This window comes from Mastigoproctus giganteus, chromosome 5 (assembly GCF_048544385.1).
Source record: "Mastigoproctus giganteus isolate SK-2022 chromosome 5, ASM4854438v1, whole genome shotgun sequence".
In the NCBI taxonomy this organism is placed as follows: domain Eukaryota; kingdom Metazoa; phylum Arthropoda; class Arachnida; order Uropygi; family Thelyphonidae; genus Mastigoproctus; species Mastigoproctus giganteus.
In genome coordinates this window covers 229,671,199-229,697,575 of record NC_143579.1, presented here as the reverse complement: position 1 = coordinate 229,697,575, position 26,377 = coordinate 229,671,199, and the positions used below count along the sequence as shown (strand labels likewise).

Genomic DNA, 26,377 nt, shown 5'->3' with positions numbered 1-26,377 from the left:
TTTCATCCATAATTTCTTCAACACAGATTTTTCCAAAGTTTGTTATCTGGCAGTTCTCCCTGAAAATTTTGTCCATGAAGAAGGAATCCCATGAGGTTCTGTTCTTAGTGCCACTTTATTCGCAGTTGGAATGAATCATATAACCCGAATCATTCCAAAAACAGTGCATTCATATGCCAGTGATCCCACAATCTCCTGTCATTCTCAAAATACGAAACTACATTGAGTGACACCTGCAAATTTCAATAAACTGTATCTAACTATGGATGACGCTAAACAATGATAGAAGAGTATTCATCCAGAAATCTACTGCCATTTATTTCTGTATTAGACATAAGCTGCATCCTGAACTCCACATGGATAACGATCCTCTTCCAATAGCGAATAGTATTTGTCTTCTAGGTTTAATTTTTGATAGCAAGTTAAACTATTGAAAGCACATTGAACAACACAACTCCAGACTGCTTGTCAAAAAAATGAGCATACTCAAAGCCTTATCAGCAACAGCCTGGGCCATAGATTGTTACATCTGGACTACGACTTTTTCAACTGTGCTGGGGAAAGTTGAAAGTAGCTCTGTATGCTATCAAAACATCTTCATTACAAAGTCTCTATGTTGAAGCCTATGGAGCTCTTCTAAATATCAGGAGAAAGATGTATTACTGAACTATGCAATTAATATCCAAAACCAGATGAAGGTAAATGTGAGCTTCATCAGTCCATGAAATGCAGTCTAGCCATTGTTGGTTTCATTCAAGTTGGGCAGTATATGGGTGTGAAATGTAGATGGAACTTCCTCAGTCAGAGGGCAACAACTCAACCTGTTTTGAACTTTTTTTTTTTTTTTTTAAGAGTGCAGTTTGACTATAGATGTCTAGGGTCTTTGTTAATATCTAGATACTTATGTTGCATTGCATTCTCCTTAGGATCAAGTTGAGGATATGTTCACAATTCAGCTGAAATGGCAGTGGTTTCTATATGTAGGGATAGTGTTTTAATTTTTTATGAATAATTCATTCCGACTCTTTGGACTTTATCAGTGCCCTCAGGGATTCAATTGAGCAAGTACTTTGACCTTCCTTCATTTTTATTCCATTCTTTGAGGGCAGCCATAGCATTATTACCATTTTCACAATAACAGCAGGCAAGAGAAACACCTTATTGCAGAGAACATTGTTTGGTTTACAAATTGCAATGCTTTACGACCTGTTCCTTTTATATGAATCATAGCATATGATGTTTACCTTTGACAAAATGTTTTTAGTAATATATGTACAAGTAATTTGTGGTGCCTCCATAGCCAGGTGGGCAGGAGCAACAGTGCGTAGCACACGCTTCTTGATTAGACCGGGGTTCGAGCCCGTGACCACCAAATACGGAGGATGTGGAAAGGTCAGGGAATGACCACAGCATATCCCCGGAGCAATATGGCCTTAGCTGCTAATGCTCCTAAAAACCAAACAAACAAACAAACAAGTAATTTGTAAAAAGTTAATGATATGTTCCGTATTTGCATATTTTTTTTCCCTTTCAGGCATTACAATAAAACTTGGTTATCATGTTTACTTCTATATAGTTTAGTATATTTATGCTGAAATATTTACATATTTTTACATTTAGTTGCTTTATGCCCCCACCATACTTAGCACATAAGCAGTGCAGAAGCCTAATTTGTGGTAAGTATGGGGTGGGGGCTAAGTAGGAACCACCGTGTTATACTGCATTATAGAGGGTGATCCATTAAGTAAGGAAACTATTTGGAATAAGTGCTGTTGTAAATATGTATGTTATTTGAAAAATAATAATTATTATTTTTTTATATATTGTTTCTGAATAATTTGAATATAGAAAAAGTACTATGAGCCCTAATGAAGGAGACAATTGTCAAGTGGCATGTAAAATATGAAAATGCTGCAGAAGTTGAATGCCAGTATAAGAAGTTCTTTTGGGCATAAACTACCCACAGTAAAGATCATAAAACAAATTGTGATGTAGTTTTTTTGTAGTTTCATGAAGTAGGAATAGGATGGAACAGTGCACAATGTACTAAAACCTGATAACCTTGTATCTCAAAGACATCTGCCAATTTGAAACTCATAAGAAAGAATATCGAAAGAAGTCTAAAAAAATCTTAAAGAAAGCAAAGTTTGGAACTTAAAATACCTAAAGCAACCTTAAATAGAATCATAGGAGGTTTATTATCCTACGTTGCTATAAAGTTTGAATGAGGACGACTCAGATGGTAGATTGGAATTTGTTGAACAGTGTTTGGCCATGAGTGTTACAAACCCAGATATTATTGATAATATCTTGTGGACTGATGAAGCTACATTTAAACTAAATGGAATTGTTAATTGCCATAACTGTATTTATTACTCTTCTAACAATCCTCATTTATTCTTTAACAAGAATTTAAATGATCCTAGCATGACAGTCTGGGCTGAAATTTGGACAGCAGGTATTTTCAGACTTTTTTTCTTTGAGGGAACCATGACAGAAGAAAGCTACCTGAGACTACTAAAAGCCAAAATCATTCCATTAATGTAGTTAAAAATCAATTTTATGCATTGCTTTTTTGTGCAGAATGGAGCAATAGTTGAATATGCAAAAATATTCTGCAAATTCTCAAATCAGTGGATTGGACAGTGGAGTTCATTGAATAGTCACCACACTCCCTGTATTACTTTTTAACCTGTGATTACTTTTTTGTGGGGATTCTTTAAGGATAAAGTAGTTAATAATAAGCACAGTTCTCAGCTGGAACTTCAGCAGCTAATTGTTAAGAGAATTCGAGAAAAATGTCTAAGGAGTTGTGCCTTTGCTCTATCACTCTGGGCTCAAAGCCTACAGTTTTGTAAAGACCAAAATGGCAGCCATATTGAACAGATTTGTGAATTTTTTTTTTTTGTGTATGCCCTCTCTGTTGTGCTAGCATTAATTAAAATATATATTTAAAGTAGTGTTGTTATTTACAGTCAAACATATTTCCTTACTGATGACCATCCTGTATGCATACTGATGATATACCTCGAGATGTTGCCCAGAATAAAAAAATTTTCCCCACTTAGGTACTGGTTTTCATTTCATTATGTCTGAGGCTGAAGATGATACTAATGGTGCAAAATACACCGCATCTGAAGATGGTGGTGCAGCTGCATCGCAGGAAGGAAACTTTGAATGCAACATTTGTCTTGATACAGCTAAGGATGCAGTAGTAAGTTTATGTGGACACTTGTTCTGGTAAGTTTTGTTATTGCAAAATATAAAATAATATAATTACTTCTTTAGTCTTTGCTAATTCGGCGACCTAGGCTAAGTCGCCGTAGCCTAGTGGTCAGGCGCGCGGGTGCATAAGTACACGTGCCTTGAGTGACTGGGTTCAAGCCCGTGACTGCTGAATACAGTGCTGTTTCTTGTATTCTGTCTACCTAGTGAACTCCTCTGATCATTTGGTCGTCCCGGAGTATAAACAGAAAATTTATTTATTTATTTATTTTAATTAATCTGTTATCAGGTGTATTTTGTTTCTTAATGTAAGCTAGACATGTGTTATAAAATGTTAACCCAAATTTAAATGATTGTAACAAGGCCCTTATTAAAGTATTTATCATTAATGTTTTTTGTTAATAATGTCATAAATAGTCTACAAATAAAATATCCTATTCATAACAGAAATATCTGTTAAAAAGTAATGAGCAACAAAATAAGATTTTTATTTTTAACCCAGAGTGGTTGTGCTGATTTTCATATAGATTTCTAATTAAAAGCATTTTTTGATTGATAATGTTATACAAGGTGTCTCAAAAATATTGGTACAGACGTTTAGGGGAGGTAGGTAACATCTAAAGGAATGTGAATCGCATAGGAACCCATAACAGGAAACGTCACCGTAAGTCGGTACATGGCGCTGTTCATCAGTTCACGAGAGGGAAAATTTCTGGTTTACTCATTCAAGCGGTAGTCGCCGCACGAAGAGCATACATCGATTATACGAACTGTGAGCTGGCAGACATGCACCTAGTGTATGGATTAGCAGAGGGCCCACACGGTGTGCGCCCCCATGCGGCACAACATTGCTTCGCAATAAATGTGTGGGTAGGTATGGTCGGTGACTGCTTAGTCGGCCCATACCTATTACCATCCTGCATGAACTCCTCTAAATATCGCATCTTTCTTGAACAAGTTCTACCAGGGTTACTTGACGATGTTCCAGCAAATGTGAGACGCAACATTTGGTTTCAACATGACTGGGCACCTGCCCATTATGGAAGATGTGTTCGTGACCATTTGAACAGGCGTTTTGGGCGTCGATGGATTGGCCGTGGTGGACCCGTTGCCTGGCCCCCACGCTCACCTGATTTATTGAGCCTTGATTTCTTTCTGCGGAGGGCTCTCAAATCTATCATGCATGAATTGCCTGTGTAGATGGAAATGAATCTCGTGGCGAGACTTGTCTGTGCTGCTGGTACTGTCAAAGAAACTCCAAGTGTATTTGACCGTGTCCGCCAATCCATGCTGCGTCGGTGTCATGCATGCATCACGTCTCATGGTGGAACCTTCGAGCATCTGTTGTAACATCATGAAATGCATCCATCTCGTACTCCATTGTTAATATTATGTCAAATAAATGTTTGCCACTAATTACTGTCTTGTGTCATTTCTGCTTCTTGTGCCTTTGCTACTACTTTCCCGTGATGTTTCCTGTTATGGGTTCCTATGCGATTCACATTCCTTTAGATGTTACCTACCTCCTCTAAATGTTTGTACCAATATTTTTGAGACACCCTGTATACAGCAGTACCTCACTTAGCACGGCTTCAAACAGCACAGGTTTCACTATAACACAGTTTTCAATTAAGTTTAAGTCGAAAATTTATTGTACATATTAAAACTCATTTAATAGCCTAGACAGGTACTATACATATATGCTGCATTGTCTTAGCCAGGTACTATACATATATGCTGCAGTGCCGTAGCCAGGTACTATACATATATGCTGCAGTGCCGTAGCCAGGTACTATACATATATGCTGCGTTGTCATAGCTAGGTACTATACATATATGCTGCAGTGCCAACTCTATTGTCTACCATGCACATGATACTTTAGCTCCCTTCAGGCAGTCAGCTGCAACGTGCAACAGTGTTCAGTATTCTTAATTCCATCCTGATGAGACAACATGATAGTTTTTCAAACTTTTCATTTCAAAATTAATTTTTTACCCCTTTAAATACGATCGAAAATATATCTGCCTTTTGGCTAGAAATCACTGCCAACAACATGCGTTCTGTTTGGCAGCATGTGTTGCCCCATTTGGTAAATGATTTCACTTGTTTTGAATTGCAAGTTCAGATAATTTCTGAAGACATTGTGAAGATCGGAAAAGACTTGGAATTCGAAACTTTGGACACTGCCAATGTATGTGACTGCATTGACTCACATGCAGATGACTTGGTGCAACTCTCCTTGAAATTGACGAGCAAACTGCATATGCAGAAGAGGAAAACGATTCTGAAGTGGATAACACTGAAGTGCCACCAAAACAATTTTCAACAGAAGAACTGGAGAAATTTTTGTTTGGGGGGGGGGTTGACATGGACTGAGAAGCGATTAAGAATGGAGATCTGAATGTTGAACGTAGCATCAAGATACAGCAAATTTTACAAGACGGGATTCAATGCTACAAAGACGTGTACGCCGAGAAAAAGAAGAGACGGCTTCACCAGACTTTACTGAAGTCTGGTGAAGCTGTCTCTATTCCGAATTATTGAAAAGGTAACATCTCTCATGATGTTACCTTTTCATTAATAAAATTTTTGCAATATTTTTTTAAACTTCAAATCCTTTTAATTGGCTATCAAGTGCAAATTGTTTATAGATTTATTATAATTTGTTTGTAGACTGTTTCTCTGGTACGCATTCAATTAAAACCCATTATAATTATACCTCAATCAGCACGGTTTCACATAACACGGAATAGTTTCGGTACCAATTATCAGTGCTATGCGGGATATTACTGTACTTTGTAGAAATAAAATATTCATAACAATAATAATAAAAAATAAGTAAATTTGCAACATAAGCAGTTTCAAGGCAACATTTTATTAAATTGCTTTTTTTTCTTGGTGAATAATAAGCATTAAAAACATTAGCAAGCAGTATAAAAATAAAATGCTATGTTCATAATTGCAATGGTTAATTTTAAGAAAATTATAATGTCATTTCACCCAGTTTTTAGAAGCTTATAATGGAGTTGAAAATAAACTACTACTGGATTTATTTAATTTTTGTTAATACAGTGGATGCCATTTATTGTGATCACTTTGGGGCTCAGCTTAATTGATAACAATAACTGATGAAACAAGAATTCGGCTGTTCAGGCTTGTTTATTGATGCAGAGTGGAAGTGTGTACCTGAAAAGAGCAGAAAGAAAACTTTAAAATTAAACAATATAAAATACTTTAATTTGAGTGCCAACTATTTCTTTAAAGAAAGTCGTCAATAAAAATGAAACTTATGTTTCAAGAAATCCGTACAAACTTTCAAAAACAAATAAATAAAATTTTAAAAGAATTAGTGATATATGCTAAAACAGTCAGATTGGTACAGGTACAATACTTTCTTTCAGAGTAAAGACACCAACAGTCATATGAATTGTGCTAAGCAACAACAGTAACTAGATACACAGCATGTTGGAGTTCAATAACAAACCTAGTAATGTAATCACTTCCACTGTATTTGTGCAAACCAAAAACAATTGCAGTCAAAGTGATTACAATAAACATGTTTTTTTTATGTATTAGTATACAGCTGATCAGGATTTCATGAAAGTGATAACATTAAACAAATAATAATATCCTTGATCACAATAAGTGGCATGTGCAGTATATATTTTGCTGAAAGATGATAGCAATGTTATTTTCAAATATATATTCAGTGAAATAGCAAGTCTAAAAGTATTAGTAGTGGCAAGAAAGCAAACTTATACAGTATCAGTCAAAAAAAAACAAAAAAAACCTAACACTTCCCACATCAACTGTATACCCCCACTTCTAATAGTTTGTCTAGTTCTTTCTTAAATTTTCTACAATGCCAGATGGAAGCCTATTTCAAAAACCAACTACCTGTTTTCTAAAGATTACACTGGACCACCTTGCAACCATCCTTCCTCATGAATTTGTGTCCCCCTTCTGTGTAATCTGAGCAAGAGGAAGGATGCCATCAACACTGCGCTTACTCAGTCCATACAAATCTTAAACACCTCAACGAAATCCCCTTATAGATGCCTAGTCTAAGGACCTTGCAACTTGTGGAACTGAAGCCTTTCTCCATAGGAGAACCCTTTTTCTCCCCTCACTACTCTTGTTGCTCTACTCTGCACCTGTTCCAACAGATTCATATTCCTTCTAAAATAAGGCTTTAAGAACAGTAGGTAGCACTCAAGATGTGGCCTAACCATTGCCTTATACAATGGGATAACAATGCCCTATCCCCAACGGCAAAATTCCTTATATTATTGACAAAACACCATAAACTGTACTGGCAGCCCATCAATACTGCTTAGAGAACTTTAGCATTAGTAGAGACATATGATGCAAGAAAGCAAGCTTATACAGCATCAGCTAAAAAAAAAAAAAAGAAAAAAAAAAAGCACCATGTCACCCATTCATTCATTCTAAATGTTTATCTAGTTCTGCCTCAAATTTATTTAAGTTATCAACTTCCACAACGACAGATGGAAGTTTGTTCCAGCAATCACTACCCACTGGCTAAAGGAAACTTTCCGCACATCTATTCGACAAGTGTCTTTCCACAATTCCAGATTATACCCTCTCAGGTTTGTAATCTGTGCAAGAGGAAGAATCCCATCAGCATTGAGCTGCTCAATCCGTTTAAGGCCTTATACACCTCAATCAGATCACCTCACAGGTGCCTAGTCTCCAGATGCTGCAATTTGCAGAACACCCCTTTGTTCCCCTCACCAATCTTGTTGCCCTTCCCTGTACTCATTCTGGCAACTCGACATCTTTCCTAAAATGAAGCTTTAATACGCATTCAGTGCCTGACTGCATATGTTATTCTGGGATGACTGTTATTTGTATGCAGTACCCTTTCTTTTGTGAATTTTAAACTTCAGTTGTCACTTCTCAGCCCATCTGCCTAATCTTGTTGCAGTAGCATTTGCTGATTACTGTTATTAACCACTCTGCCTTGATTGATCTGCAAACTTAGACATTAAGCTTGATATGCCTTCATCAATATCATTAATAAATATAGAAAACAACACTGGGTCTGGTGCTTGAATCCCGGGAGTCCACTAATAAGCAGTCCAAGAAGAGCAGAGCACCATTGGTAACCATTCCTTGCCTTTTCCCAGTCAACCATCCCTTTATCTGTAGGAGTAACTGGCCCCTAATGCCACACTGCTCCAATTCATGCAGTAGGCTTTTATGTAGAATAGTGTCAAAAGCTTTTCTGAAATCTAAGTGTAAGATATCAGAATTATTTTATGTATCCAGTTCTTTTGATATTGCACATAGTATTGAATCAGATTGGTCAGACAATATCGTCCATTAATAAATCTGTGCTGTGGCTGCAGTATAACTGCATTCACAGCACAGATGCAGAAACATCTAGATTTTGCATCGCTTCTTTAATTAGTGACTGTTATTTTCCTGGCACAGAAGTCAAGCTAAAAACTTTCTAATTACTCATGTCAGTTAAAACAAGAAATAAAAAAATATATATTAATGTGCTTTTTGGAGTTGGGCATTTTTCACAGCTGCTAGTGTCTCGTTAAATTTGTTACGATTGTTGATGAATTAGTTTGAAAGTTATAATATGTCAGCCTTGATTTTGTATTATTTTATGTATTTCATTTTGGAAAATAGCAACTATACATTTATAGGTATAGTTGAACTTCTCAAATCTGGCAACCTCAGTACCAGATCTTGGAATATTCCTGATTTTAATTGGTCATATAGTCATAAAAAAATTGTGCAGCCTTTTTTTCAAGAATAAGGTAATGTACAATACAACGGAATACAGTTATTTCTCATTTTGAAATACACTGTGCACACTACAGTAGGAGAAATAGCAAAGTTTCACACATCTGTTACCCCGAAGTTCCAGCATCGAGCACCTTTGATAATACAACCTTTTTCATAATAGATAATACCTGTGTAGGCCTTTAAGAGCCCACCTCCCTCTGGGATACTTAATTTTAATTTAGGAGACATGTGGACAATTACAAATGGATGAATGGTTGCTGTTGGTGATACTGTTCTTGAAAATTCATTAAATGTGATAAATCTTTACCTCAGTTTAATGTTCATTCTGTTAATTGTGAAACTTAGAAACTGAAAAATCCATCACCTATTATCACTTATTATCAATAAGTTACTAGTCTTGTTCACAAATGTCAGTTTAGATAATTCTATGGCGTAACAAGTTTCTCAATGTCATTAGAGCTTGTTAAAAACTGATGGCTTTGAGGTGAAATTACCAACTTGTGTGATCAGCTCTGCTGTGCTACTTTGGCAAATAGTTAATCTAAGAATTAAATTTACTGATTTTCAGACTTACTGGATTTGTTCATCATCCTAAATATAGTTGGTGGTGCTGATAATGGATCAATGGATTTGGGAGGTTCAACTGTACCTGTGATTAGGAATGTTTTAGAGATCATTGATGCAGCAGATTGCATAAGAGGATATAGTATAGCAGTAAAACTGCAAATTCTGCTCCCCCATGGATCCCCCCCCCACCATTTTCTTTAATAACCATAAATTCAATAATCGTGCTCACCAACTCTTCCGTACTGAAGAGGATCCAAATCTAGTCATTACTCATCCTTAATGGATATCTTTTAAGTTATTAATTCATATATGTAAGCAAAATGTTTAGTTAAATGAAAACTAACCTGAATGGGGGAGGACTACATTTTTTTTTTTTTTTTTTTGTTAATTTGGCTTTATGGCAATTAATGCTTTATATATGACTAACATGAAATAATTTGCTAATCTGGCTGGAGAAAACAAGCAGGTTAAAGAAATGCTATGCAACAAAAGTGCATTACTGTTGTACCCGCCCTTCTTTCTAGTTATGAAACTAGTTTTACCAGCTAATAAAAGGTAAAAAAAAAAAAAAGTAAAGTGCAGCCATTATCAACCCACTGCAGGGTGGAAGCCTCCTCAACAATTCATGCTGAGGGAAATGGACCATAATCTGCCACGCTGGTCCAGTGCGGGTTGGCAGTTAGGGGCTTGAACCCCGGTCTACTCAAAGAGCGTGTGCTACTGTACTCCCGCTCCTGCCCACTCGGCTACGGAGGCGGTATTAGCTGGCTAAACTAGTTTTAAAGGTAATAAAAGGTATCATTGTTGCGAAAATTAGAAATTGAACTTTCTAATTGAATGTGATATTTTAGTAGTGTGATAATGATATTTGTTATTATTTTTTATTTTAGTTGGCCATGTTTGCATCAGTGGCTAGAAACAAGAAGTGCTAGACCAGTATGTCCAGTATGCAAAGCTGCAGTTAGCAGAGACAAAGTTATTCCACTATATGGAAGAGGAGGTTCCATGCAGGATCCAAGGTTTTAATTGCCATCCATATATTTATTTATTGCTTTGTTAATACTGCATCACTTTCTTTGATTTCGAAAAGTACTAACTAAAAGTCACTTTTGTCTACCGAGGTCATCGTAACTCGTCTGTCGGCCTTGACCATTTATGGGGGCCTCCTTTAAATGATCACGGCCAATTTACAAATTTTTGTAAAATAAAAATTTGTAAAATAAAATACAAATGAAAACATCAAAAACTAAATATTAAATATTGTAGGTGAATGTAAATTCCCAAAATGGCAATAGAAATATTGCTTGCTGGGAAGCCATTTCCACAAGAATTGCAGGGCCTTGGTGAACAAAACAGTGGCTTCCTGATATGAGGAGTCCCTCTGCAGACAAAAATCTGGTTTACATTAGGCTTGTATTTATCTTTTGATTTTGGGATTTTTTTTTTTTTTTTTACAAAGTTTAACACTCTTCAAATTGTTGACACCATCCTAAATTTCTTTCTAAATTGATGACTAGTAAAAAGTTAGTTTGTGTAATGCCTACATTAATTCTCCCTTTGACTCTATATTTTCTTGTTTACTTATTTTTGTAGCAAATGAATTCATATTTACAGTTTAGATCAGCAGTGGAAAACATTTTCCAGCCCATATACCAAAAATAAACAAAAACAAACAAAAGATTTTAGTAAAAAATCTTTTACTAATGCTAAAAAAGATTTTATCATTATGTTTAACTGTCTTTACTGTCTGGGAGCATTATTGCCTTTCTTGTGACAGTAACAGAACTTGGGCTTGTGTTTTTTAAAAACAACTATGTTCATCTACAATTTCACCTAAAGTTATTAATATAATTTTTTATACAAATTAATCACTATTTGGTTCCATCATCAAACAGTGGACACCTTCAATTAACAACTTTGTATTGAGTGGTGGATTAATGTATAGAATCTAAAAAGCAGTCAAGTGGTGTGCAGAAGAAAATTTCCAGTTCAAAATGTAACTTTCATTATATGTATAATAGAACCCCATTATTGGGCTGCTCTGTCCCAAAACAGCATTTTAGTTAAGATTTCTGGTACTATTTAAAAGCATGTAATGGAATAATAAAAACTTAACACAAAGTAGCATTATTTTGAGAAAATAATGCTACTCTGTGTTTTGTTTTACTGTCTGGGGATGCTATTATTCATGCATGAGAGTGACAGAGCTTGGCTTTATGCTCTTTGGACTATGGTAGTGTGCAAATTAATGGAAACAAGCATTGTGATGCAGAAAATGTTGGTTTTGTGTGATGAAAGCTGTGGGAAAGGAATTATATTATATTGTCACTTCACAACAAATTATTTTAAAAAAGTAGCATTACTTTAATTAAATTTCCTTATAATTAGTAGATAGAAGTTTTGCAGTGTGATGTAGCATATTTGTAGCAGTTGAAGCATATTTGTGGTTTGTGTTTTTTCATATTTCAGCTGTTGATATCACACCAAAGAAAAGAACAAAAATTGTAATGTCTGAATCATACCAATGACTCAAAGAGAAATAGCAAAAACATGTGGAGTGAGTGTGAGTGCTGTAAATAAAATTCTACAATGCAAGAAAGAGATAAGGTCAGTTTCTCCAAAGTGGAAAGGAACCTCCGGGAAAAAGCAAAAAACTACAGTTAGAAATGATGCAATCCTTTTAAGAAAATCTAAGATTGACTCACAGAAAACAAGTCTTGATCTTCGAAAAGAACTTGCTGGTCCATGACTTTGCAGTTCATTGCTGACTCTTAGAAAGTGATTGAAAGGAAAAGTGCCCTCTGACAAAACAGCTTCTAAGAGAGATTATGAAGAAAAAAACAATTGGATTGGCAAAGAAATATGCTGGATAACTGAACATTGGAAGAAATTGCTATTTTCCAACAAGACACTTTGTTGTTCAAAAAATATTACTGTTCCATCGGCAGTACAAAATATTTGCAAATTTTGGAAACATTTTATTCCTGCATTAGTCACACAGGTGTCTTCCAGCAGGATCTTGCACTTTGTCATTTTTTGAAAGTTGTTAAAGCTTTTTTTGCCGGAAAATGGCATTACATGTTTCAGTTGGCCAGGTAATTCACCTGACATTAATCCTATGTCAGGATTAATGTCAGGTGAAAATTAGTGGGCAGTCTGTAAAGGAAAATTGAGAAAATTGGAATGCATAACAAAAGTTAAAATGGTTCAGTCCTTAATTTAAGTTTGGTTTCATGATCCAGAAATGCCAAAAATTTGTCAAAATGGAATCTATGACAAAAATAGTGAAACAACTTATTTCAGCCAGAGGAGGCCATATCGCTTACTAAGTTCCACTTTTATAATACATTTATTCAATAAGTGCTTATCTGTAAATAACTGGCTTGTTTCCATTAATATGCACACTATTGTATGTTTATTCACAATCCAACCTAAAGTTACTAACATCATTATTAATTGAATAGCCTCACCAAGAAGACAAATCTGTTATTCGTTAAACAGTAGAGTGGCATTATTTTCCAAATATATAAAAATTTATATTATGCTGTAAAAAAAAACATGAAAAACTGATTAAAATTAGTAAATATGAAAAAAGGTAACAGTTCATAATATCAGTAAATGCAAACTTGGTTGCTACATAATTTTGGCACAATTACTTTATGGTTGTCACCGTTAAATGTGGTTGAAAGGCCATAAAACAAATTTTTCATCAAATAAAAAGTTCTTTTTTTTAGTATAAAGTATTTATGGTTGGTCAAGTGCTGGTATATTTTCTTGTTTGTGCTGTGGGGTTTTAATGGCACATATAGTGCTTGGCTGTAATGCACTTATTTATATATTACTTCATTTGGTTTTATCAAATTCTAGAACTGAATTTCACCAAAATTCTTCAGTTTTGGTTTTTGTAAATCCGAATCAGATAATTGATGTTAACAAATGTGATCTCCTCCTATTTTCAAAGCTAATTTCATGCTGCCATCTATTGTAAACTGTATCTATAATTAGTTGGAAACATGGATAACTGATGGTGGCATGTACTCAAAAAATTTCTTCAAGGCAGTTCATACTTTCTGAACATCACTTAAGATATTTGAAGCAACCTTGAAAATGTGGAACTCTATAAAACAATCTCTTACATTAACCCTTTCAGCAGTACATACGTACTGCTGAAAGGGTTAATGGAGGAGATTGTTTTTATAGAGATGGGATATATGTGAAAGAAGGGGCACAAGAATATTTGTTGATACTTTTAAGTCATGGTAGGATGGTTTGGAAACTGCTAGTTTTGGGGGGGGGTGATGCACAGAGTAATAGTTTAATGGCAGATAGTTTAATAGTTTAAAGCTCAGGTGCATTTGATTTTTGCATTGCTTCTATTGGAGCATTCAGTAGTCTAGAAAGCAGGGTAGGGCAGTGGTAGGTTATTGCTGGGAGTCTTTGTGAGTCAAACAGTTATATGGACTGTATTAGTCACTAACAACTCAGAAAGGTGCATATATACAGTACTTGCATTATACACTAACTGGAAGTATAGTTTATAATGGACATTGTAGGTATATGATGTGTATAGGAAGGACACACATGATGGGATGGCGATTATAGCCATACTGTCCCACAGCTACTTTATATAGTGGAATTATAACCTCCCTGTTGCTACAAGTAATTTTTGACTGAAATGTTCACTGTCATCAAGAAGACACCAAGGGTCCTCTTGATGATAGTGAAGGGTGGCAACGGTCACCCTTTCCACCTCTCTGCACTGCACAGAGAAGTTTATGGTGGAAATTCCTAATGGAATATTGTGTTCGGGTTTCTAAAAAGGGACAGCGACCTTCTTGAAAAGATCTAAGGGCAGGCAGTGCAACTGATGATACTGACAAAAGGATGCCCATGCATGGAAAGACTTCAAATATGATTGGCTACAGAGCTTAGTAACTGGGTGTGTTAATTGGAATCTAAAGTTTAAGGCTTTAGGGATGGAAATAATAAAATGAATAAAGGTGAAAATTTCACAGTATTAAATGATGTTAGAACCAAGTTGCACAATTAAGGGGGAAGACTAAGTTTCCCTTTATCCAGCTAGTTGTTAATCAGTGGATTTGAGATGCCAGTGGAAAATTGAAATACCAGCTGGATTGATATCTACAGAAGTAAAGAAACACTTAGGTAGGTGGTTTTTTTTTTTTTTTGCTACTGCCAGCAAGAGCTAGACCACCTTACATTGCATGCCCAAAACCAATACTAACCCAACACTATGATATTAATAACTAATTTATTCTGTAGAGAATTGCAATACCTAAATAAGCATTTTGCATTCTAATTAGTGCCACTTGTCAGTATGTGAATAAGGGATTCACATAAATCTCATAAAATAAAGTTTATTCTAGTGTTTGATATTGTAATTCTTTGTGGAATAAATTGGTAATTGTCAGTATCCTGAAATTTAAAAACTATAATTGATGAATTTAGCTGCGACATATACCTGACATATACATATAAAATACTTTTATTTAAGTGTTTGGGATTCCATTCTTTTTATATAAGGAAACCCCTGATTTTAGGATGCCTCCTGAAATTTCATAATGTGGAAATTTATCAGAAATAAATTAACCTGATTGTTTTTAAGTTTATCTAAATAGTGTTAAGTAATTTAGAATGTCACAACGTGATGATTTGGTTTTTACCTTATTATTTGAAGGAATTATTTTTCATTTAATATTGGTTATTAATAAATTTTATCACTTGCTTCTTTTTAATAGTTTATAAACAAAAGGTATGCATGTAATTATGTAGGGACAAGCTGCCTCCACGACCTCCTGGGCAACGAACAGAACCTGATAATAATTCTGGGGTAAGTCATTTCCAAAATATTGTCATTTTGTAAAGTTTTGTTTTAGATTTGCAAATTTATTTTTATAGTATCGAAGAAAAATTGTTACTTAGTGAAATTACTTCAGAGTTCACTTGCAGAGGAAACAAATTACAGTTGTGCCCCCGTATCTGCTGATTCAGTATCCGCTGATTTAGTTACTCACGATTAACTACGGAAAAAAACAAAAAACTTAACACGTACTACTTGCATGTGCAATACAATGCTTCCCTTTATTTTTTACAATGTTGCATATGGCTTTAATTTGAAAGCACAACTCTTGCATTTGCCCATCATTTTTGTGATTTCTAAACAAAAAAAAAAAATTCTGACATCCCTGACATAAATAACGAAACAAAATTTGTCCTTTTGCGGTGCAACGGAACACAAAAATCGACATGACACACTAAATTAAACTAAACATTTGGCCTTGTAAAGTGTCCCGGTTAATCCAATCCTGTAAATAAATCGAGAATCTGCTGTACTTTATTATTACCGTATTTAATGCTGGTAGTGTCTTACTGTGTGTTTAATTTATCAATTAAACTTTATTATAAGTATGTATGTACAAGAAAACCATTCTATATATGAGGTCAGCAGGTGTTCGCTTATATCTGCGGTTTCAGCCATCCACGGTAGGTCTTGGAACGTACACCCCGCGGATATGGGGGTCTTACTGTATATGGGTATTTACATTTTTTGCTTAAAAGTGTAAGCCTAATTTACATTTTTATTTTAAATAACTTTACCATTTATATTTTTACTTTATTAGTGTAATTGAAATGCTTTGAAGTTGATATTTTGTTTTGTAATTCTCAAAGGTTAATTCTATATTTTTGGAAAAGATACTGGTTTGTGGGTAGCTGAAAGATGCCACTGAAATCTAGAAAATCTAATATACTTTTCTTGAAAATAAGAAAGAGCTTAATAGGTTTCTATGCTATTCTGTATTAATAGTATTTTCAAAAGTTCAGATTCCAGGCCCTCCCTCCCCAGAAGAGCATTGCTCTGTTAATGTCAGCAAGCAAAAATTAGGTAGTTAATCCATATCCTGTTTTAAAAAGACTTAAGTTGTATTGTATTTACCTTATGTAATGCTTGAGTTAAGTATGGTACTTGTTGATGAAATTAAACTGAATAACGATTGAATATTAAAATTTTAAAAGCAGAATTAACCTGTTCAAAAACTGCAAATGAAAGTAAACCCAGTAACTATTAAAATTAAAGAATAAAATTATGATGTAAAATGAAATATAATGATGACTAACATAAATTAATTGGGCAATTAATAAAATCCATAGCCAGGTGGGAAGGAGCAGCAGTGCGTAGCACACGCTTCTTGATTAGACCGGGGTTCGAGCCCATCACCACCAAATACGGAGGATGCGGAAAGGTCAGGGAATGACCACCGCATATTCCCGGAGCAATATGGCCTTAGTTGCTAATGCTCCTAAAAACCAAATAACAAACAACAACAATAAAATCAACTAATTAAAAAAAGTAGAATTTTTTTTTTTTTTTAAACAGCAGAGAATATTGAAAATTTAAGTTGCAGTAAAGAACCAGACTAAAAACCTATGTCACCTGTATGGTATTCATTGACAACCTTTACATAATTTTCTGTAGCTTTGCTTTCAATTGCTTTGCATTAGTAAATATTGGAATTGAGATAAAATAAATGAAATCAAGTTGTGTTATCAGCCCTTGGGTTGTCATTCGTATCCATTTTGTTTGTAGAAGCGTGTGTTCATGGAGTGATTTATATGTTGCGCAGGCTGATAAACTCAGAATTACTCGAAGAACAATCCTACTCCCTTCACCTGTGATCAGCTAATTACAGCCTTGATTGAAGAGGCAAACTTTGTAGCAACCAGTAAAATATCTTCTTGTTTTTTTCCCTTTAGGAATTCTTTCAGTTGCAGTTGGGAATCAAACCCAGACCTCTCCAAATGAGTGGCAGATGGTGATATGTGGTGCCAACTAAGTTACCATAGAGAACACTGGAAGCGAGGTAATCAGGAAATAATTTTCTTGGGTATTAGTACAGGCCCTTGCTGCACCAGCAAAGAAAAAAACAAAAAAAGAAACGTGTGCCTCAACCAGTTTGTTGAGGCACATGTTTGTTTAAAGGACTACTTTAAGGATGCTGTTTGTCACCTACTTTGTTTAAGCTATACCTGGAAGTTGTTCTTAAGCCATGGTCACAGAAGTGCAATTCAATGGGTATTCCCCTTGGTCAAAATAAGTACCTCTACAATCTACTGTTTGCAGACGACCAAGTTATGGTAGCACAGGATGATGAATATGAAAATTACACGGGCAGAAAGTTATTAGAAGGATATAAAAAATGGGGACTGACAGTTAATTTTAATAAGACAGAGTACATGAATCGAAGTGAGGATGTTCTGGATTTGGATGGATTACAGGCAAAAACTACAGCAATTGAAATTCTTGGGTGCAATTATTCGGGCTGATGGATCATCTGTACAGGAAATTGAGAGAAGACTGGGTGAAGGTAGAAAGGTCATAGGAATGCTCAATTCTGTGCTGTGGAATAAAAATATCATTAATAAAACTAAACATCAAATATATAGTGCAATATTACAAAGTATTTTATTGTATGGATGTGGGACTTGGACCTTAAATGAAAGACAAAAAAAAATAAACTACTGGCTGTTGAGATGGATATTTGGCAAAGATTGGCAGGAAAGTCTAGGACTGGAAAAGTTAGAAATGATGTAATAAGGAATACAATGAATGTCCAAAAAACCATCATTGATAAAATACAGGGGAAAATATTGGAGTGGTTTGGCCATGTAAAGAGAATGGATGACGACAGACTCCCCAGAGGAGCCATGGAATGGATGCCATGGAGAAGGAAAAGGAGAGGAAAACCAAAACACATGAATAGAGGGTGTGAGAACAGCTATGAATAGAAGAAGACTAGTGGATGGAGATTGGGAAGATAGAAGAGAGTGGAAAAAAGAATAAAGGAATGACTTTTTGGTGTTAGGTTGAGGATAACCATTGTGATAATGGAATGAATCCTAAGAAGAATAATGAATAATGAAGATATGTGTCTTAGGAACTGTACAGCGTTATAATGGTGACAGAAATCTTGGTTGTGTACAATTAAATCTATTGTTTATGTGCATCAGTTAGTTGCTGTTTAGTAATAGTAATTGTGGCATGTGATGCAAGAAAGCAAGCGTATGAGCTTATGTAGCATCAGCCAAAAAAAATTCACGCAACCATTCCCTCTAAATGTTTGTCCAGTTCCTTCTTAAATTTGTTTAACCTATCAACTTCCACAACAACAGATGGAAGTTTGTTCCAGCAATTAACTACCCGCTGGCTAAAGGCAAATTTCCACACATCTGTTCTATAGCTGTCTTTCCTCAATTTGAATTTATTCCCCCTTAGGTTCGTAATCTGAACAAGTGGAAGAATCCCATCAGAATTCAGCGTGCTCAACCCATTCAAGGGCTTATACATCTCAGTCAGATCACATCACAGGTGCCTAGTCTCCAGCCACTGCAATTTGCAGAACTTAAGCCTCTCTTGGTATCAGGCAATCCCTTCATTCCCTTCACCAATCTTGTTGCTCTTTTCTGTACACACTCAAGCAAATCTATATCCTTCCTGAAATGAGGCTTCCAGACCTGTACGCAGTACTCAAGGCGTGGTCTGACCATTGCCTTTATGGAAGAGGTTAACCATAGATTTAATGAAGAATGTATTTTTCCAGTTGTACCCATACAAGTCTCTCTCTCTCTCTCTCTCTCAGCTATTTGGCACCTCCGTAGCCAGGTGGGCAGGAGCAGCAGTGCATAGTACACGCTTCTTGATTTGACCGGGGTTCGAGCCTGTGACCACCAAATACAGAGGATGCGGAAAAGTCAGGGAATGACCACCGCATATCCCCAGAGCAATATGGTCTTAGTTGCTAATGCTCCTAAAAACCAAATAACAAACAAACAACACAGCTGTTTGACCAGCCACATAGCCATAATTTGCATGAGCAGTTCAAGCAAAATTACAGAGTTTGCTGAATAAGTGATAGAATTAAATGAGAGAATTCTTGAAGACGAATCTGAACATAGATGTTAGCTGCAGATTGCTTTCTTAATATCTTCAGATTGTAAGGTGTTTTAAATGTGCCATTCTCTTTTTCTGGAATTGAACTTTTCAGTATTCTCCTCCCTTACGTTAATAATTTTTATTAATTTATTCTCATTATGAAAATTTTCAATTAAATAATAGTGTATAATTAAATTAATAAATCTAAATTTACTTTAATTGCTGTTTTTAAGCATATTAGAAAAATAACTTCAGAAGACTTTCCTGGATTTAATTATTTCTTTATTTTATTTTATTTCATAAATTATTAAATACGGAAATTTATAAATTTGTTTATTATTTAATTATTTCTACACTGTCCACTCAAAACAGTTCCAGGACAACTATTAGCAATTGTATCAACAGTGGCTTTAGTTATGTTTAATATGTAAGTCCTGGAACTTTTGGCTGTATTACATTAATATGTATATTTCACTCTTTTTAATATGTTTAATAATATTTTAAGTTTATTTCCTGTTTTTCTAGTTTGTTGGATTATTCAAAGTATTAAAAATCAGAATATATGTCAACTTCTCTCTAATTATAATGTATGTATGTTGTATTCTGATTACATGTTGCTGTTTTTCTTTCCAAAAGAGTTATCCTGGATTTGATAGTAGTTTTCATATGTCCTTTGGTATTGGTGCCTTTCCTTTTGGATTTTTTGCTTCAGCCTTCAATTTTGGAGATAGCCGACCTGCTGCCTGTAAGTAAATTGAATATTTCAGTTTGTGTTTGTGTGTTTCCACCTTTTTATCTTAAGCATAAATTCACCAAAATTTGTCAGAACAGATTGCTGCATCAAAGAATTAGCATTATATTTTTTGTGACTTGCTTTAGTACCATTATAAAGATGACTTTATCCATACAAAAATATATTGTATGACTTTATATAAATATGGTTACCTTTTGGATGCTAACTTGCAAAGAGGGATATGCTGTCATCCTTTAAAGAAAACAGTTATATTTGTAGGTCAATAATAAAGGGACTACCAGCAGCCCCTTACTAACTACCTATGTATCTGATAACCGGTCCTTGGGTGCAATGTGTGCATTCCATCCGTGGACAGATCCAGCTTTGAGTATTCAGTTATGAGATGAACAAGTCTTAGCATTTGTATAACTAATAGTAAGTTGTTTATTACTAATTTGATATATTGCATATATGATACAGCTTGAAAATTTTAATCCTTCTTAACCTTTGAAATCTTACAAAAAAATGTTATAAACTGCACAAATTCAAAATTTGTGAAATTAACTTCTCTCCTTCATCAGGGTGGTGGTAAAAAAATTTACAACAAAGTATTTAAACCTTTTTTTAATTCACAACACATAAAGGTTAGGTCAAGTACTACATATAGGTCTAGAAGCCTCATCTTAAAAAGAATATGGATCTGTTGGAACAGGTCCTTAACTAACCTTGTTGCAGAGGAGCAACAAGGTTAGTTAAGGACTCAGAAGGGTACTCTTGCCATGAAAGACTTCAGTTCTGCAAATTGTAGCACTTGGAATCTAGGCCCCATAAGAGAATCTGATTGAAATGTTTAAGGCTTTAAATAGATTGAGTAAATTAAATGTATCAGCATCCTTACTCTTTCTCAGACTGCAACATAAGGGGGATTTAAATTGTAAAAGGATGACTGTGGGATAGATTTTTGAAAATTTGCTTTCAGCCAGAGTGGCCCTCATGGGCAGCACAGTTTGTATAATCATCATCCTCCCTCACACCCAGGTGGAAAAGGCCTGATTTCGAATCCTGTCAATGATGCATGGAATTTTTATGGGCCTTTTCCCCAACATAGCTGAGTTAGTCAGTTGGGTAGCATGGATTTTCATCCAGCAAACAGCAAATGGACTACAGAACACACAAAATTTACAGGCATATTATATGCTGCACAATATGGCCTAAGTTGCTAATGCACCTACAACGGTAAAACCAGAGAGCGATTGAAGAAGGTTTGTTGAAACAAACTTTCTATCAGGTTTTGTGGAAATGGGTAGTTTGAATAAATTTAAGGAAGAAATATTATCAAAGGGGATGGACAAATGAAGTGGATTTTTTTTGATGCTGTATAAACTTGCTTCTTTGCACTATTTGCTACTGCTAATACTAAATCTAGGGTGTTATATTTTCTCAGCATAGATGAAACACCACTTATGGATGCTAATTGCACATATATCAACCTTGTAGAATTATACTGGCAAAACTACTTTAAAATCACATAATACATAATTATGACATCCCAAATGAGAATCTCTGGTCTAAAGAAATGATGAGCAATTATAGTATCATTATTTATACCCTATGTTTTTATTCAGGGTGTTTCAAAATTTTCACTCTTATGCACATAAGAGTGAAAACTCTTTTGGCTCTTATACATACATGCATATGTTGTGGACTAAAAGCATTACTAGAAGATAAAAGTTGCATTACCCATACCACATTTGTTCCCTGGATTGACTGGACAGTTGTCTCATGTTTAAGTCAATAGAGGCAATGTTAATGCAATTAAAAACAAAATATTATTTTTAAGTAAATAAAATAAAATAAAATGAATAATAACGAAGATAGGGCAAGACAAATAACATAATACCCCCGTATATAGGTAATCCCTGGGCATGAGCTTTCCACACTGTGAGACCCGACAGTCTTGCGGGTATAAAACTATACAATATGTACAGGCCTGAATGTAAAGGAAGTTAGTCTACTGACATGTTGTTTAGAACTAAGTCATAGTTTGTAATGTTTTTAAATTTAATAATGTTAAATGCTTTTTTTACAAAGATAATTTACAAAGAGCAGTATTTAAATTGAACCAAATAACAGAAGAATATAAAGTTAAAATATCAATGATGAAAACTAGAACAATGGCTTTTAAAGGGAAAAATACGGTGAGAACGAAAATAGTTATAGACAATAAAATATTAGAACAAGTAAAGCATTTTAAATATCTAGGATGTGATAAAACATATGATGTTGAAGAAGATATGAACCAGAAATTGGCAAAATTTCAAAATATACGTGGAACAATAAAAAGAACCATGGCTAAGAAAACAAGGAAAGAAACAATTAAAATTGTACAAAGTAGTCTTAAATTTAGCATGCATTTTCTCATATTTCTGCTATCTTTTTCCTCTTGGCTTTTGGCATCCTGTGTAACTTACACTTCCAGCTACACACACACACACACACACACACACACACACACACACACACACACACACACACACATGTATGTATGTATGTATGTATCTATATAATATCGGTGTTTAGATACACCATAGACACTCTTAAAAAACTACAAAGTAGTTGTTGTGGGCATCATTTGTTCTTTCTCATATTGTGCTCTGTCTTCACGACGAGTTGCCATGATACTGCACTACCTCAAATAAGTAACGCTTCACTAATAGAGAAGACTATTGTTACTTATTCTCAGTGAGTAACACCACCCAGACATGTTTCAAGGCTATTGGCCTATCATCAGTGGGTGGGCAGGTACCCTAGTATTGCAGACATGACGACCCAGTTGTGAAGTTAATCGCACAATATGGGAGATGCCAAAAGGTGTATAAGATAATATTTAAAATAATTAAATGCACATGGCATAATACTTTAAGAGTTTAGTATCTATATAATATCGGTGTTTAGATACACCATAGACACTCTTAAAAAACTACAAAGTAGTTGTTGTGGGCATCATTTGCTCTTTCTCATATTGTGCTCTGTCTTCACGACGAGTTGCCATGATACTGCACTACCTCAAATAAGTAACGCTTCACTAATAGAGAAGACTATTGTTACTTATTCTCAGTGAGTAACACCACCCAGACATGTTTCAAGGCTATTGGCCTATCATCAGTGGGTGGGCAGGTACCCTAGTATTGCAGACATGACGACCCAGTTGTGAAGTTAATCGCACAATATGGGAGATGCCAAAAGGTGTATAAGATAATATTTAAAATAATTAAATGCACATGGCATAATACTTTAAGAGTTTAGTATCTATATAATATCGGTGTTTAGATACACCATAGACACTCTTAAAAAACTACAAAGTAGTTGTTGTGGGCATCATTTGCTCTTTCTCATATTGTGCTCTGCCTTCACGATATTGTGCTCTGCCCACCCACTGATGATAGGCCAATAGCCTTGAAACATGTCTGGGTGGTGGTACTCACTGAGAATAAGTAACAATAGTCTTCTCTATTAGTGAAGCGTTACTTATTTGAGGTAGTGCGGTATCATGGCAACTCGTCGTGAAGGCAGAGCACAATATGAGAAAGAGCAAATGATGCCCACAACAACTACTTTGTAGTTTTTTAAGAGTGTCTATGGTGTATCTAAACACCGATATTATATAGATACTAAACTCTTAAAGTATGTATGTATGCATTTGCAATGAGTATGTAAGCACTTTTGGCTTTGGCCATCACAAGAATAAACAGAAATTTATTTATTTTGATGTGTGATGATGTACATATGTCCATGTAGTGTGTTTCTTGAACTGTCTTCTTTACAGTTCAAATTTAGCCCTCAGTGATTATCACTTGTATGCATCAATGAAGAAGCACCTGGGAGACCATTTAAGGAAAGTTTGAAAACATGTTTTTTTTTGTAATAAAAGTAATTTATCCTTTTCTTTACAGTTCATGGCAGTCCTCAATATATAGAAGATCAAGGAGGCGGCAAAGCAACTAAGCAAACCCTTAGCCATAATTATGAGAGCATCCTTGGATTCAGGGGAGGTTCCCACGGACTGGAGATGTGCAAATGTATCCCCAATTCACAAAGGAGGTTCGAAGGGTGACACGAATAATTACAGACCAGTTAGTTTAACTTCTGTTCCGGGTAAAATAATGGAGTCACTGGTTAAAGATGCATTGCAGGATCATCTAGACAAGACTGCAGCAATAATTCAGACACAGCATGGGTTTGTTAAGGGAAAGTCTTGTCTGACAAATTTGATTGGTTATTATGATGTGGTCACAAAGGAACTGGATGCAAAAAATAATTTTGATATCATATACTTGGATTTCAGGAAAGCTTTTGACACTGTTGCGCATGGAAGACTACTGTACAAATTGGAGCAGAATGGTATTAAGGGTAAGTTGCTACAATGGATAAAAGGATGGTTAAGTGGGAGAAGACAGAGGGTGGTAATCAATGGGTGCTGCTCTTCGTGGACTAATGTTATTAGTGGAGTCCCACAGGGTTCGGTGTTGGGTCCACTGTTGTTTTGTATATTTATCAATGATATTGATGAAGGTATATCAGGCTTAATGTCGAAGTTTGCAGATGACACGAAGGTTGGCAGGGTTGTTAATGACAGTAATGGCAGTGTGCTACTACAACAGGATCTAGATAATTTGGGCAGATGTGCTAAGAAGTGGCAACTGAAGTTTAACCTTGACAAATGCAAAGTACTGCATATGGGTAGAAGTAACCCCAGAGAAATGTACCAACTGTGTGGTACTACACTTAAGGTGGTAGAAAATGAAAAAGACCTGGGAGTAATTGTGCAGTCAGATATGAAGTTTTCTGAGCAATGTAGACAGGCTGCTAGGGCAGGTCATGGGGTTTTGTCAATGATATATAGGAATTTTGCTAGCAGAGAAAAGGAGGTGATTGTCCCTCTTTATAAGGCAATGGTCAGGCCACGCCTTGAGTACTTGCTGGAACAAACTTCCATCTGTCGTTGTGGAAGTTGATAGGTTAAATAAATTTAAGGAGGAACTGGACAGGCAATTGGAGGGTATGGTGTGATTTTTTTTTTTTTTTTTTTTTGGCTGATGCTGCATAAGCTCCTACACTTGCTTTCTTGCATAAAGTGCCACTACTACTACTACTACTACTACTACTACTACTACTACCACCAGAAATTCAAGACAGATGACAAAAAAAGCATGGCGTTCTGAATTAGTTAAGCAGGCAGCCTACTTCTTTTTATGTGGCCAGTATTGGTGTTTTGCCACATAAGAGCCAAAATTGTGTCAGTGTAGAGGGACAATGTCATTCTGGTATTTATGCGGTTGTAAAAAAAAAATAAAAGTCCCTCAAACAACTGTCACATATGTTAAATGGTTGTACATGTACTGTATAATTATAGTGCATGCTATGTAGCATGTTTCTTGAAGTATGTATACATATATGCAGGTGCATATATATGTAGCAAATATTTTAAGGAAAGTTTGAAAACATGTTTTTTTTTGTAATAAAAGTAATTTATCCTTTTCTTTACAGTTCATGGCAGTCCTCAATATATAGAAGATCAAGTGTTCCCTCATGTGTTTCTCTGGATTGCTATTGGCTTTATATTGTGGTTATTTTTTGTGTGACTACGAAGTAGATCAGTTCAGAAATCTGATATTGATCATCTGAACAGCGTAAATTTTTAGGAAAAACACAATACATATTATTTTGGTTCTGCACACAGAAAATTCATAAACATTTGTTTGACAACTTGCATTCAAGTGTATAGTCTTTTGATAAAATTTATATTGGCTGTGAGTATATATGTATATATATATATATACATGCATACATAGCCATTTTGCTACTTAAGTTTACTTATTTATAATTAGGGTTCATAATGTGCAACATTTTATTTCTGAAATTGACAACTAAAGCGGATTTATTTTATATTTTTATTTTCTGTGTGCAAGTATGATGATATATAATAGAGAGGGAAAAGAAAAACACTGTCCAGTTGTCACTCACTTGGTCATTGCTGATTAGATTAATCTGGTAGGACAGTAATTCTGAGTGATTATTGATGATTAAGATTTTGTCTTGTTGCTCCCTTTGTTGTTAT

General features: G+C 35.1%; 1 protein-coding gene across 1 annotated transcript in view; it reads left to right on the top strand.

Moving 5' to 3' along the window:
* Nucleotides 1–26,016, top strand: part of LOC150086240 (E3 ubiquitin-protein ligase RNF185-like) — a 41,800-nt gene extending 15,784 nt beyond the window's left edge. The window contains exons 2-6 of the mRNA XM_090373784.1: nt 3,069–3,240; nt 10,468–10,596; nt 15,371–15,428; nt 20,163–20,271; nt 25,807–26,016. Of these exons, the coding sequence (XP_090229910.1) occupies nt 3,089–3,240; nt 10,468–10,596; nt 15,371–15,428; nt 20,163–20,271; nt 25,807–25,901 (543 nt within the window). The 5' untranslated portion in view covers nt 3,069–3,088 and the 3' untranslated portion in view covers nt 25,902–26,016. The remainder of the gene's footprint in view (nt 1–3,068; nt 3,241–10,467; nt 10,597–15,370; nt 15,429–20,162; nt 20,272–25,806) is intronic.
* Nucleotides 26,017–26,377: the final 361 nt, after the last annotated feature.